This window comes from Oncorhynchus clarkii, unplaced genomic scaffold (assembly GCF_045791955.1).
Source record: "Oncorhynchus clarkii lewisi isolate Uvic-CL-2024 unplaced genomic scaffold, UVic_Ocla_1.0 unplaced_contig_12320_pilon_pilon, whole genome shotgun sequence".
NCBI classification, from domain to species: domain Eukaryota; kingdom Metazoa; phylum Chordata; class Actinopteri; order Salmoniformes; family Salmonidae; genus Oncorhynchus; species Oncorhynchus clarkii.
Window position 1 is genome coordinate 145,001 of NW_027261085.1, and position 16,056 is coordinate 161,056.

The 16,056-nt window shown below is 43.6% G+C and overlaps 1 protein-coding gene across 1 annotated transcript in view; it reads left to right on the top strand.

The window, feature by feature from the left end:
- LOC139404706 (lysine-specific demethylase RSBN1L-like) overlaps nucleotides 1–16,056 on the top strand; it is an 81,146-nt gene that overhangs the window by 62,903 nt on the left and 2,187 nt on the right. The window contains exons 6-7 of the mRNA XM_071147337.1: nucleotides 9,126–9,293; nucleotides 9,456–9,564. Of these exons, the coding sequence (XP_071003438.1) occupies nucleotides 9,126–9,293; nucleotides 9,456–9,564 (277 nt within the window). The remainder of the gene's footprint in view (nucleotides 1–9,125; nucleotides 9,294–9,455; nucleotides 9,565–16,056) is intronic.

Sequence of the window (16,056 nt, forward strand, 5' to 3'; positions counted from 1 at the left end):
GACACCCCCACGTCGTCCCGTCTCTCATGTCATTTTATTCTCAACCATCCCTGCAGTTCAGCATTCCAACACCACTGCTGCTCCCAACTGCTGAGCTATTTATCTATTTCACTCCCTTATCCATCTTCTTGACGTTTATTCCTAGTGGAACGGACAGGGAGGTGTCATTTCATCCTGATAATATTAGCATCGCAGCTTGATTTAAAGAGCGAAGAATCCTATAGAAAACAACCAATGTGGCATCGATATGAGTCAGAAACATGTATTCTAGTGTCATTTTGGTCATGAAGTCAGTCTGGTGTAAAATGGAGTTTGGAACATCTGCGCGTCACACCGGGTAAATGAAGGTTGGGGTGTCCAACAGCTGTGGGGATTGCTCTCGATCCAATAGCATAGACAGTGAGACAGACCTGCCCAGCAGCTCCTACTGTTTACACACGTCGCACATTGTTATACTTGAGAAATACTGCATCAAACACCTTTGATGGATGAAAAATTGTGCATCTAAAACATCCTCGGCCAAAATGTAAAAATGAATTACAGATTTCTGGGGAAGTGAAATGAAGTGAAATGGGCTTCCTACAGTGTCTCATGAGGGACAAACACCATTAACCAAAAGTGGAAATCGGTCAGGAGACACACCTCTGAGACTGAAATCTCATTTTTCTAATCAGTAACAGAAAAAAACATGTGCCAATCGGCGTGTTACCGTTACCCGTTAGTCGGAGCCTGTTAGTCGGGGCCCGTTACCTGTTAGTCGGGGCCCGTTACCAGTTAGTCGGAGCCCGTTACCAGTTAGTCGGAGCCCGTTACCAGTTAGTCGGAGCCCGTTACCCGTTAGTCAGAGCCCGTTACCCGTTAGTCAGAGCCCGTTACCCGTTAGTCGGGGCCCGTTACCTGTTAGTCAGAGCCCGTTACCTGTTAGTCGGAGCCCGTTACCAGTTAGTCGGAGCCCGTTACCAGTTAGTCGGAGCCTGTTAGTCAGAACCCGTTACCTGTTAGTCGGAGCCCGTTACCAGTTAGTCGGAGCCCGTTACCCGTTAGTCGGAGCCCGTTACCTGTTAGTCGGGCCCGTTACCCGTTAGTCGGAGCCTGTTAGTCGCAGCCAGTTACCCGTTAGTCGGAGCCTGTTAGTCGGAGCCCGTTACCCGTTAGTCGGAGCCTGTTAGTCGGAGCCCATTACCTGTTAGTCAGAGCCTGTTACCAGTTAGTCGGAGCCCGTTACCCGTTAGTCGGAGCCTGTTAGTCGGAGCCCATTACCTGTTAGTCAGAGCCCGTTACCCGTTAGTCGGAGCCTGTTAGTCGGGGCCCGTTACCCGTTAGTCGGAGCCCGTTACCAGTTAGTCGGAGCCCGTTAGTCGGAGCCAGTTACCCGTTAGTCGGAGCCCGCGCGCCCGTTACCCATTAGTTGGAGCCAGTTACCCGTTAGTCGGAGCCCGTTAGTCGGAGCACGCGCGCCCGTTACCCGTTAATCTGCATTTCACTGTACTATTTACACCTGCTGTATCCTTTTTTACATCTGGTCGAAAGATGTACACTATATAGGGTGCTATTTGGGATACAGGCTAAAATATTTTATAGGAGCTGTCTTTTAGTCTTTTTTGGTGGGTATTTTTTTCCTTGTCTTTATTCACACACACAAAAAAATCTATCGTAGTCCCGTCGTAGTCCCGTCGTAGTCCCGTCGTAGTCCCGTCGTAGTCCCGTAATACCATTGACAGCTGTTACAAATAACAATCCTACAGTAGGGAAATGGGAGCTAAAGGTTCATGGTCCCCCAGACTACCTGCCTGAACACCCTGCCTTCTTCACTGTTGCCTAGTGTGGGGTTTACAAGACTACAGGCTGTCAGGAACACATGTCAGACCTGATGGCTGGATCTCTCTCTCTCACGCACACACACACACACACCACACACACTGTGTTTTGGCTGCTGGAGGAGCAGAAGGATAAGGGAGACCCATAGGTAATACATCTTATCCTCCACCGTATACTCCCCTTTACGCACACACACACACACACACACACACACACACTGTGTTTTGGCTGCATGACGGCATCCTGTAAAATGGATGATTTATTTATAGGATGAGTCTTCATGCTCAGGGAATCCTCGGGGATCTTTTATAGGACACAGGAACACATGGTTTATGGATCATACTGTACACAGGCATGGAACTGTGAAAGACAGAGAGACATGGTTTATGGATCATACTGTACACAGGCATGGAACTGTGAAAGACCGAGACAGACATGGTTTATGGGTCATACTGTACACAGGCATGGGAACTGTGAAAGACAGAGACAGAAATGGTTTATGGATCATACTGTACACAGGCATGGGAACTGTGAAAGACAGAGACAGACATGGTTTATGGATCATACTGTACACAGGCATGGGAACTGTGAAAGACAGAGACAGACATGGATCATACTGTACACAGGCATGGGAACTGTGAAAGACCGATACAGACATGGAGACCTTGACTGAAGAGAAGGCCTCTTTTACGGGCTGTTCCCAGGAGGATAGATTAATATATATATATATATATATATATATATATATATATATATATATATATATATATATATATATATATATATATATATATATACGGAACAGCCCGTAATATATATATATTAATATATATATATTAATATTAATATATATAGATTAATATATATAGATCAATATTAATATATATATATATATTAATATATATAGATTAATATATATAGATTAATATATATAGATATATATTAATAGATTAATATATATAGATTAATATATATAGATATATATTAATAGATTAATATATATAGATTAATATATATATATAGATTAATATATATATATATATATATATATATATATATATATATATATTAATATATATATATAGATTAATATATATATATATATATATATATATAGATTAATATATATAGATTAATATGTATATATATATATTAATCTATATATATATATTAATCTATATATATATATTAATCTATATATATATATTAATCTATATATATATATATATATATATATATATATTAATCTATATATATATATATATATATATATATATATATATTAATCTATATATATATATATATTAATCTATATATATATATATATTAATCTATATATATATATATATATATATATATATATTAATCTATATATATATATATACATTAATCTATTTATATATATATATATATATATATATATATATATATAGATTAATATATATATACAGTGCCTTGCGAAAGTATTCAGCCCCCTTGAACTTTGCGACCTTTTACCACATTTCAGGCTTCAAACATAAAGATATAAAACTGTATTTTTTTGTGAAGAATCAACAACAAGTGGGACACAATCATGAAGTGGAACGACATTTATTGGATATTTCAAACTTTTTTAACAAATCAAAAACTGAAAAATTGGGCGTGCAAAATTATTCAGCCCCTTTACTTTCAGTGCAGCAAACTCTCTCCAGAAGTTCAGTGAGGATCTCTGAATGATCCAATGTTGACCTAAATGACTAATGATGATAAATACAATCCACCTGTGTGTAATCAAGTCTCTGTATAAATGCACCTGCACTGTGATAGTCTCAGAGGTCCGTTAAAAGCGCAGAGAGCATCATGAAGAACAAGGAACACACCAGGCAGGTCCGAGATACTGTTGTGAAGAAGTTTAAAGCCGGATTTGGATACAAAAATATTTCCCAAGCTTTAAACATCCCAAGGAGCACTGTGCAAGCGATAATATTGAAATGGAAGGAGTTTCAGACCACTGCAAATCTACCAAGACCTGGCCGTCCCTCTAAACTTTCAGCTCATACAAGGAGAAGACTGATCAGAGATGCAGCCAAGAGGCCCATGATCACTCTGGATGAACTGCAGAGAGCTACAGCTGAGGTGGGAGACTCTGTCCATAGGACAACAATCAGTCGTATATTGCACAAATCTGGCCTTTATGGAAGAGTGGCAAGAAGAAAGCCATTTCTTAAAGATATCCATAAAAAGTGTCGTTTAAAGTTTGCTACAAGCCACCTGGGAGACACACCAAACATGTGGAAGAAGGTGCTCTGGTCAGATGAAACCAAAATTGAACTTTTTGGCAACAATGCAAAACGTTATGTTTGGCGTAAAAGCAACACAGCTGAACACACCATCCCCACTGTCAAACATGGTGGTGGCAGCATCATGGTTTGGGCCTGCTTTTCTTCAGCAGGGACAGGGAAGATGGTTAAAATTGATGGGAAGGTGGATGGAGCCAAATACAGGACCATTCTGGAAGAAAACCTGATGGAGTCTGCAAAAGACCTGAGACTGGGACGGAGATTTGTCTTCCAACAAGACAATGATCCAAAACATAAAGCAAAATCTACAATGGAATGGTTCAAAAATAAACATATCCAGGTGTTAGAATGGCCAAGTCAATGTCCAGACCTGAATCCAATCGAGAATCTGTGGAAAGAACTGAAAACTGCTGTTCACAAATGCTCTCCATCCAACCTCACTGAGCTCGAGCTGTTTTGCAAGGAGGAATGGGAAAAAATGTCAGTCTCTCGATGTGCAAAACTGATAGAGACATACCCCAAGCGACTTACAGCTGTAATCGCAGCAAAAGGTGGCGCTACAAAGTATTAACTTAAGGGGGCTGAATAATTTTGCACGCCCAATTTTTCAGTTTTTGATTTGTTAAAAAAGTTTGAAATATCCAATAAATGTCGTTCCACTTCATGATTGTGTCCCACTTGTTGTTGATTCTTCACAAAAAAATACAGTTTTATATCTTTATGTTTGAAGCCTGAAATGTGGCAAAAGGTCGCAAAGTTCAAGGGGGCCGAATACTTTCGCAAGGCACTGTATATATATTAATCTATATATATTAATCTATATATATATATTAATATATATATATATTAATATATATATTAATATATATATATTTAATATATATTAATATATATATATATATATATATATATAGCCACTTGACCAAGTTGTGGAAAAATAACACTTCACTTTCTGACCCAAAACAGCCATAGCAGATTTCTGTGAGTAAATTACTGAGTTTTCACTCTGTCTGCCTTCTCAGTTTCCACCCTCACCTTGCCATGTAATAAGTCTCACCAAGTTGACTTCGTCACCTTCACTAGTACCTCACTGTCTGTCCTCATAGATACTGTAGTATAGTGACTAGTACCTCACTGTCTGTCCCCATAGATACTGTAGTATAGTGACTAGTACCTCACTGTCTGTCCCCATAGATACTGTAGTATAGTGACTAGTACCTCACTGTCTGTCCTCATAGATACTGTAGTATAGTGACTAGTACCTCACTGTCTGTCCTCATAGATACTGTAGTATAGTGACTAGTACCTCACTGTCTGTCCTCATAGATACTGTAGTATAGTGACTTGAACCTCACTGTCTGTCCTCATAGATATTGTAGTATAGTGACTAGTACCTCACTGTCTGTCCCCATAGATACTGTAGTATAGTGACTTGTACCTCACTGTCTGTCCTCATAGATACTGTAGTATAGTGACTAGTACCTCACTGTCTGTCGTCATAGATACTGTAGTATAGGGACTAGTACCTCACTGTCTGTCCCCATAGATACTGTAGTATAGTGACTTGTACCTCACTGTCTGTCCTCATAGATACTGTAGTATAGTGACTAGTACCTCACTGTCTGTCCCCATAGATACTGTAGTATAGTGACTTGTACCTCACTGTCTGTCCTCATAGATACTGTAGTATAGTGACTAGTACCTCACTGTCTGTCGTCATAGATACTGTAGTATAGGGACTAGTACCTCACTGTCTGTCCTCATAGATGGGGTGGCAGGTAGCATAGTGGTTAGAGCGTTGGACTTGTAACCGAAAGGTTGCAAGATCTAAATCCCCGAGCTGACAAGGTAAAAGTCTGTTGTTCTGCCCCTGAACAAGGCAGTTAACCCACTGTTCCCCTGAACAAGGCTGTTAACCCACTGTTCCCCTGAACAAGACAGTTAACCCACTGGTTCCCCTGAACAAGGCTGTTAACCCACTGTTCCCCTGAACAAGGCAGTTAACCCACTGTTCCCCAGTAAGCCGTCATTGTAAATAAGAATTGGTTCTTAACTGACTTGCCTGGTTAAAGAAAATAAATAGATACTGTAGTACAGTGACTACTCTCTCTCCTGACTGAACAGTATGACCAAATAGCCGTGGCCAATCGCTTCAGCCACACGAGCCCCCTCCCTCCCCCTCCCTCCCCCTCCGTCCCTCCCTCTTCCTCCCTCCCCCTCTTCTCCCTCCCCAGAGTGCTGTCTGTTTCTTCTGTTGAAACCTTTTCTCTGGGTCTCAGCTTTACATGTATTACTTCATCCAGGCAGGCAGAAGTCCTGTCCTACTTCTGCATACTAAACAGTGCTCGGGTTACATCACAAATGGCACACTAACCCCTATACAGTACACTACTGTAGGGCACGATATAGGGAATATGGTGTGATTTGTGACACAGGCACTATCTCCTCGTTGGTTGTTTCACCCCGTGATGTTCTCTAGTGTAATGAATGTTAAATGTGAAGATGTACTCACACTGCCTTTACACTGGCTGTGTTACCCCTCTCTCTGACTAAACACTGGCTGTGTTACCCCTCTCTCTGACTAAACACTGGCTGTGTTACCCCTCTCTGACTAAACACTGGCTGTGTTACCCCTCTCTCTGACTAAACACTGGCTGTGTTACCCCTCTCTCTGACTAAACACTGGCTGTGTTACCCCTCTCTCTGACTAAACACTGGCTGTGTTACCCCTCTCTCTGACTAAACACTGGCTGTGTTACCCCTCTCTCTGACTAAACACTGGCGGTGTTACCCCTCTCTCTGACTAAACACTGGCTGTGTTACCCCTCTCTCTGACTAAACACTGGCTGTGTTACCCCTCTCTCTGACTAAACACTGGCTGTGTTACCCCTCTCTCTGACTAAACACTGGCTGTGTTACCCCTCTCTCTGACTAAACACTGGCTGTGTTACCCCTCTCTCTGACTAAACACTGGCTGTGTTACCCCTCTCTCTGACTAAACACTGGCTGTGTTACCCCTCTCTCTGACTAAACACTGGCTGTGTTACCCCTCTCTCTGACTAAACACTGGCTGTGTTACCCCTCTCTCTGACTAAACACTGGCTGTGTTACCCCTCTCTCTGCCTTTACACTGGCTGTGTTACCCCTCTCTCTGACTAAACACTGGCTGTGTTACCCCTCTCTGACTAAACACTGGCTGTGTTACCCCTCTTTCTGCCTTTACACTGGCTGTGTTACCCCTCTCTCTGCCTTTACACTGGCTGTGTTACCCCTCTCTGCCTTTACACTGGCTGTGTTACCCCTCTCTCTGACTAAACACTGGCGGTGTTACCCCTCTCTCTGACTAAACACTGGCTGTGTTACCCCTCTCTCTGACTAAACACTGGCTGTGTTACCCCTCTCTCTGACTAAACACTGGCTGTGTTACCCCTCTCTCTGACTAAACACTGGCTGTGTTACCCCTCTCTCTGACTAAACACTGGCTGTGTTACCCCTCTCTCTGACTAAACACTGGCTGTGTTACCCCTCTCTCTGACTAAACACTGGCTGTGTTACCCCTCTCTCTGACTAAACACTGGCTGTGTTACCCCTCTCTCTGACTAAACACTGGCTGTGTTACCCCTCTCTCTGACTAAACACTGGCTGTGTTACCCCTCTCTGACTAAACACTGGCTGTGTTACCCCTCTCTCTGACTAAACACTGGCTGTGTTACCCCTCTCTCTGACTAAACACTGGCTGTGTTACCCCTCTCTCTGACTAAACACTGGCGGTGTTACCCCTCTCTCTGACTAAACACTGGCTGTGTTACCCCTCTCTCTGACTAAACACTGGCGGTGTTACCCCTCTCTCTGACTAAACACTGGCTGTGTTACCCCTCTCTCTGACTAAACACTGGCTGTGTTACCCCTCTCTGACTAAACACTGGCAGTGTTACCCCTCTCTCTGACTAAACACTGGCGGTGTTCCCAGGCTCATTGTAATGGCTGGAATGAAATCAGTGGAATGGTATCAAACACATCCAACACATGGAAACAACGTTTGACTCCGTTCCATTGATTCCATTAAATTTGTTGAATCAGATGTTAATGTGCTTTACTGGGGAGACGGCTTACTTCCGGCTCTCCGGTGGTCTCTAAAACCAGACAGCTTACTTCCGGCTCTCCGGTGGTCTCTAGAACCAGACAGCTTACTTCTGGCTCTCCGGTGGTCTCCCGAACCAGACAGCTTACTTCTGGCTCTCCGGTGGTCTCTAGAACCAGACAGCTTACTTCCGGCTCTCCAGTGGTCTCTAGAACCAGACAGCTTACTTACGGCTCTCCGGTGGTCTCTAGAACCAGACAGCTTACTTCCGGCTCTCCGGTGATCTCTGGGACCAGACAGCTTACTTACGGCTCTCCGGTGGTCTCTAGAACCAGACAGCTTACTTCCGGCTCTCCGGTTGTCTCTGGGACCAGACAGCTTACTTCCGGCTCTCCGGTGGTCTCTGGGACCAGACAGCTTACTTACGGCTCTCTGGTGGTCTCTAGAACCAGACAGCTTACTTACGGCTCTCCGGTTGTCTCTGGGACCAGACAGCTTACTTCCGGCTCTCCGGTGGTCTCTGGGACCAGACAGCTTACTTCCGGCTCTCCGGTGATCTCTGGGACCAGACAGCTTACTTCCGGCTCTCCGGTTGTCTCTGGGACCAGACAGCTTACTTCCGGCTCTCCGGTGGTCTCTAGAACCAGACAGCTTACTTACGGCTCTCCGGTGGTCTCTGGGACCAGACAGCTTACTTCCGGCTCTCCGGTGGTCTCTAGAATCAGACAGCTTGCTTCCGGCTCTCCGGTGGTCTCTGGGACCAGACAGCTTACTAAGCTACAAGGTCAGGGATATCCTAGACTAGCTCTCCAGAGGCAGGATGCTGGATCAGGATAAAAAAAAATCTGTTATATAGTATCATATAGTAATTGATTGATTATTTTGGTCTTATTATGGCCGCCTGCTATAGAAGTTTGTGTTAATCTCAATGTCCTCTCCTCCTCCAGGTCAACCAATGAGATCAAGAACCTGCAGTACCTACCTCGGGCCAGCGAGCCTCGTGAGATGCTGTTCGAGGACCGGACGCGGGCCCACGCCGACCACATCGGACAGGGCTTCGAGAGGCAGACCACCGCCGCTGTAGGGGTGCTCAAGGCCGTGCGCTGTGGAGAGAGGTGGGTGGTTTTAACACCCGGATATATGATAATGTATTATCTTTAGATATTATTGAGGCTGTATTTAGTATCCAACAATCGTCCAACTAATCCGTTACAAGACCGCTGCATAATCTGATTGGAAATAAATGGTTATAATCTATCTTCTCTCTGTCTCTGTAGCGCGGAGCCCCCTCGCGTTACCAAAGACGTGATCTGTTTCCATGCTGGAGACTTCCCTAATGTAGTCCAGAGGTTACAACTGGACCTGCACGAACCACCTCTGTCCCAGGTGAGCTGCACCTGTCTTCTACCTCGTTTCTATTAGTTAAGATGGCAGCGGAGACCATGGCTGCTGTTTCATGGGCTCTTAAACAACTGTGCTATTTTGTTTGTTTTTTTCTTGCATTTTTTTGTAACTTATTCTGTCTCTTATGACTGAAAGCTTCTGGAAAACAGAACAGCGATTACTCACTTCGAACTTGATGAAGAACATTTCTTTAATGAGTCGGATGACTTGTGGAGATGCCTGGCAGAGATTAGATTTTTCAACACGAATACCAGTTATTGGAGGACCAAAAAAGCCGGTACCGATTAATCGGACGATTTATATATATATATACAGTGCCTTGCGAAAGTATTCGGCCCCCTTGAACCTTGCGACCTTTTGCCACATTTCAGGCTTCAAACATAAAGATATAAAACTGTATTTTTTTGTGACGAATCAACAACAAGTGGGACACAATCATGAAGTGGAACGACATTTATTGGAAATTTCAAACTTTTTTAACAAATCAAAAACTGAAAAATTGGGCGTGCAAAATTATTCAGCCCCCTTAAGTTAATACTTTGTAGCGCCACCTTTTGCTGCGATTACAGCTGTAAGTCGCTTGGGGTATGTCTCTATCAGTTTTGCACATCGAGAGATGTGTCCTTGCAAAACAGCTCAAGCGCAGTGAGGTTGGATGGAGAGCATTTGTGAACAGCAGTTTTCAGTTCTTTCCACAGATTCTCGATTGGATTCAGGTCTGGACTTTGACTTGGCCATTCTAACACCTGGATATGTTTATTTTTGAACCATTCCATTGTAGATTTTGCTTTATGTTTTACATCATTGTCTTGTTGGAAGACAAATCTCCGTCCCAGTCTCAGGTCTTTTGCAGACTCCATCAGGTTTTCTTCCAGAATGGTCCTGCATTTGGCTCCATCCATCTTCCCATCAATTTTAACCATCTTCCCTGTCCCTGCTGAAGAAAAGCAGGCCCAAACTATGATGCTGCCACCACCATGGTTGACAGTGGAGATGGTGTGTTCAGGGTGATGAGCTGTGTTGCTTTTACGCCAAACATAACGTTTTGCATTGTTGCAATTGTTGCATCTGACCAGAGCACCTTCTTCCACATGTTTGGTGTGTCTCCCAGGTGGCTTGTGGCAAACTTTAAACAACACTTTTTATGGATATCTTTAAGAAATGGCTTTCTTCTTGCCACTCTTCCATAAAGGCCATATTTGTGCAATATACGACTGATTGTTGTCCAATGGACAGAGTCTCCCACCTCAGCTGTAGATCTCTGCAGTTCAGCCAGAGTGATCATGGGCCTCTTGGCTGCATCTCTGATCAGTCTTCTCCTTGTATGAGCTGAAAGTTTAGAGGGACGGCCAGGTCTTGGTAGATTTGCAGTGGTCTGATACTCCTTCCATTTCAATATTATCGCTTGCACAGTGCTCCTTGGGATGTTTAAAGCTTGGGAAATCTTTTTGTATCCAAATCCGGCTTTAAACTTCTTCACAACAGTATCTCGGACCTGCCTGGTGTGTTTCTTGTTCTTCATGATGCTCTCTGCGCTTTTAACGGACCTCTGAGACTATCACAGTGCAGGTGCATTTATACGGAGACTTGATTACACACAGGTGGATTGTATTTATCATCATTAGTCATTTAGGTCAACATTGGATCATTCAGAGATCCTCACTGAACTTCTGGAGAGAGTTTGCTGCACTGAAAGTAAAGGGGCTGAATAATTTTGCACGCCCAATTTTTCAGTTTTTGATTTGTTAAAAAAGTTTGAAATATCCAATAAATGTCGTTCCACTTCATGATTGTGTCCCACTTGTTGTTGATTCTTCACAAAAAAATACAGTTTTATATCTTTATGTTTGAAGCCTGAAATGTGGCAAAAGGTTGCAAAGTTCAAGGGGGCCGAATACTTTCGCAAGGCACTATATATATATATATATTTATATATATATATATATATTTATTTATGTATCATTTATTTGTAATAATTCAATAAAATCAATTTAGTCTCAAATAAATTAAACATGTTCAATTTGGTTTAAATAATGCAAAAACAAAGTTTTGGAGAAGAAAGTATAAGTGCAATATTTGCCAAGATTGATTGTTTTTTAAAAGTTTAATGCTAGCTAGCAACTTACATTGGCTCCTTGCTGCACTCGCGTAACAGGTAGTCAGCCTGCCACGCAGTCTCCTCGTGGAGTCCAATGTAATCGGCCATAATCGGTGTCCAAAAATGCCGATTACCGATTGTTATGAAAACTTGAAATCGGCCTTAATTAATCGGCCTTTCCGATGAATCAGTCGACCTCTAGTGAAGATGCCTTCTGAGGATCTGCCTTTGCCATCCGCCATCCGTACTACTGGCCAACATACAATCGCTGGATAATAAATAGGATGAACTAAAAAGCACGTAAATCCTACCAGGAGGACATTAAAAACTGTAATATCTTATGTTTCACTGAGTTGTGGCTGAACAACGACATGAATAACATACAGCTGGTGGGTTATACACTGTATCAGCGGGATAGAACAACAGCCTCTGGTAACAATGTATATTTGTAAACAATACCTAAGGCACAATATCTAAGGAAGTCTTGATGTTTTGCTTGCCTGAAGTAGAGTATCTCATGATATGCTGTAGACCACACTATCTACCTAGAGAGTTTTATCTGTATTTTTTGTAGCTGTTACATTCCCCCACAGAACGATGCTAGCACTAAGACTGCACTCAATGAGCTGTATACCGCCATAAGCAAACAGGAAAACGCTCAACCAGAGGCGGCGCTCCTAGTGGCCGGGGACTTTAATGCAGGAACATTTAAATCCGTTTTACCAAATTTCTATCAGCATGTTAAACGTTCAACTAGAGGGTAAAAAAAACTCTAGACCACCTTTTCTCCACACACAGAGACGCGTTCAAAGCTCTCCCTCGCCCTCCATTTGGCAAATCTGACCATAATTCTATCCTCCTGATTCCTGCTTACAAGCAAAAATGAAAGCAGGAAGCACCGGTGACTCGGTCAATAAAAAAGTGGTTAGATGAAGCAGATGCTAAACTACAGGACTGTTTTGCTAACACAGACTGGAATATGTTCCTGGATTCTTCCGATGGCATTGAGGACACCACATCAGTCACTGGTTTCATTAATAAGTGCATCGATGACGTCGTCCCTACAGTGACTGTACGCACATACCCCAACCAGAAGACTCTAACCCGGAACCTTATAAGAAATTCCGCTATGCCCTCTGACGAACCGTCAAACAGGCAAAGCATCAATACAGGACTAAGATCGAATCGTACTACACCAGCTCCGACTCTCGTTGGATGAGGGCTTGCAAACTATTACAGACTACAAAGGGAAGTACAGCCGAGTGCTGCCCAGTAACACGAGCCTACCAGACGAGCTAAATTACTTCTATACTCGCTTCGAGGCAAGTAACACTGAAACATGCATGAGAGCATCAGCTGTTCCAGACAATTGTGTGATCACGCTATCCGCAGCCGATGTGAGTAAGACCTTTAAACAGATCAACATTCACAAGGCCGCAGGGCCAGACGGATTACCAGGACGTGTACTCCGAGCATGCGCTGACCAACTGTCAAGTGTCTTCACTGACATTTTCAACCTCTCCCTGTCTGAGTCTAATGCCAACATGTTTCAAGCAGACCACCATAGTCCCTGTGCCCAAGAACACTAAGGTAACCTGCCAAAATGACTACCGATCCGTAGCACTCACCAGAAACCCAAGAACCACTCCAATTTGCATACCGCCCCAACAGATCCACAATCTCTATTGCATTCCACACTACCCTTACCCACCTGGACAAAAGGAACACCTATGTGAGAATGCTATGCATTCTGTGTTCAGCACCATAGTGCCCTCAAAGCTCATCACTAAGCTAAGGACCATGGGACTAAACACCCACCTCTGCAACTAGATCCTGGACTTCCTGACAGACCGCCCCAAGGTGGTAAGGGTAGGTAACAACACATCCCTCAGGGGTGCGTGCTCAGTCCCCTCCTGTACTCCCTGTTCACTCATGACTGCACGGGTCAGGCACGACTCCAACTCCATCATTAAGTTTGCTGATGACACATCAGTGGTAGGCCTGATCACCAACAACCATGAGACAGCACATAGGGAGGAGGTAAGAGACCTGGCCATGTGGTGCCAGGACAAAAACCTCTCCCTCAACGTGATCAAGACTAAAGAGATGATTGTGGACTACAGGAAAAGGAGGATCGGGAGCATCACTGCCTGGTATGGCAACTGCTCGGCCTCCGATCGCAAGGCATCACAGAGGGTAGTGCGTACGGCCCAGTACATCACTGAGGCCAAGCTTTCTGCCATCCAGGACCTCTATACCAGGCGGTGTTAGAGGAAGGCCCTAAAAATTGTCAGACTTCAGCCACCCTAGCCATAGACTGTTCTCTCTGCCACTGCACGGCAAGCGGTACCGGAGCGCCAAGTCCTAGGTCCAAGAGGCTTCTAAACAGCTTCTACCCCCAAGCCATAAGACTACTGAACAGCTAATCAAATGTCTACCCAGACGACTTGCTTGCCCCCCCCCCCCCCCCTCCTCCCTCTTTTACACTGCTGCTACTCTGTGGTCTATGCACTTTAATAACTCTACCTACATGTACATATTACCTCAATTACCTCGACTAACCGGTGCCCCGGTAGATTGACTCTGTACCGGTACCCCTTGTATATTGCCTCGCTACTGTTATTTTACTGCTGCTCTTTAATTATTAGTTACTTTTATTTCTTATTTTTCTTAACTGCATTGTTGGTTAAGGGCTTGTAAGTAAGCATTTCACTGTAAGATCTACACCTGTTGTATTTAGCTCATGTGACAAAACATTTGATTTGATATTGCATGAAACAAGGTAGCTTATCCACAGCCCTATGCACTGTACTGCCACCCTCTGGCTAGATGTGGCACTACACTGTGCTGTCTTCAACAGAGACCCTCCAGGAGGGTTCAAGGCTTGTCCTACATTAAAGTGATCCTCCAGGAGGGTTCAGGGCCTACATTAAAGTGATCCTCCAGGAGGGTTCAGGGCCTACATTAAAGTGATCCTCCAGGAGGGTTCAGGGCCTACATTAAAGTGATCCTCCAGGAGGGTTCAGGGCCTACATTAAAGTAATCCTCCAGGAGGGTTCAGGGCCTACATTAAAGTGATCCTCCAGGAGGGTTCAGGGCCTACATTAAAGTGATCCTCCAGGAGGGTTCAGGGCCTACATTAAAGTGATCCTCCAGGAGGGTTCAGGGCCTACATTAACCAGGTAAATGTAATCTATGTAATCCCCAAAGTAATGATTTATCATGACAGGGCCAGAAACAATAACTAGTAATGCTGCATACTCCAAGAAAGGTTCATATCTCACCTTTACGGTAAAAATAGTTTTAAATGGCTGAGGTGGCGGCACTTTTGATGACACAAGTTCAAGTACACAGTACAAATATAACGTATTTATACAACAAATATAACATATTTCCTATTCAACAAAACTATGAAGGCTTGTAATATATATATGCTTTCTAAATATAGTATAATCAAATGATAAAAATGACTAAGATTTCACCTTCCTTATAACTGTGAAAAACAAGTTTGTATGTTTTAGTGTTGGAGAAAATGAGCATGTTTTCTCTCTTGATCAAACCTTCTGCCTCCATCCATGTGAACGTCTCAGAGCTCCTAGCGTGGCTTCCTGAACTCGCTAGGAACTCTCCTTTCAACTCATATTAATATTGTCCTTCTATGACAAAGTTTTTTTGTTTGTTTCAAATCTATGAATTATTTTAGATTACTGGCTATAAATCGACAACTACTATTTTCTGCTGCGCTACGATGTAAGGATGGCAGGCATATGTGGTGTTAGTGGCTGTGATGTAGAGTTCAGCCTGGACTTGATGGACAGTCGGAAGGGTGAATGACAGATTTGGAGGGACATCCCAGCTTCAAATGTTGTCAGATTTCACACCCTCCTTCACACAGGCGTCTGTGAGAATCAGGGCTACCGCTCAATGCACGCCATTTCCATCTACGGTGTCCACAGATCGATTTATAAGCCAAAATGTCAGTTGTAACCGGTACCAGAACCATGCAGCTCCCCAAAACAGGGGACTTGACATCTGAGAGGTTTTTAAAGAGACCCTCCAGGAGGGCTCAGGGCCTGTGCTCCATTAAAGAGACCCTCCAGGAGGGCTCAGGGCCTGTCCTCCATTAAAGAGACCCTCCAGGAGGGCTCAGGGCCTGTGCTCCATTAAAGAGACCCTCCAGGAGGGCTCAGGACCTGTTCTCCATTAGTGTCTCTTAAGCTGCCGTTTTGTTTTAGTTAGGAGCAGCTGAGAGGTGATTTCACAGCATCCTTCTGCGTTTGCTTTACACATGTTCAGCACTAGTGATTCAACTACTCCCCTGGTTTAGAACAATATGGGAACAGCTCAGTGGATCTTCTCCTCCAGTACACTGTCTT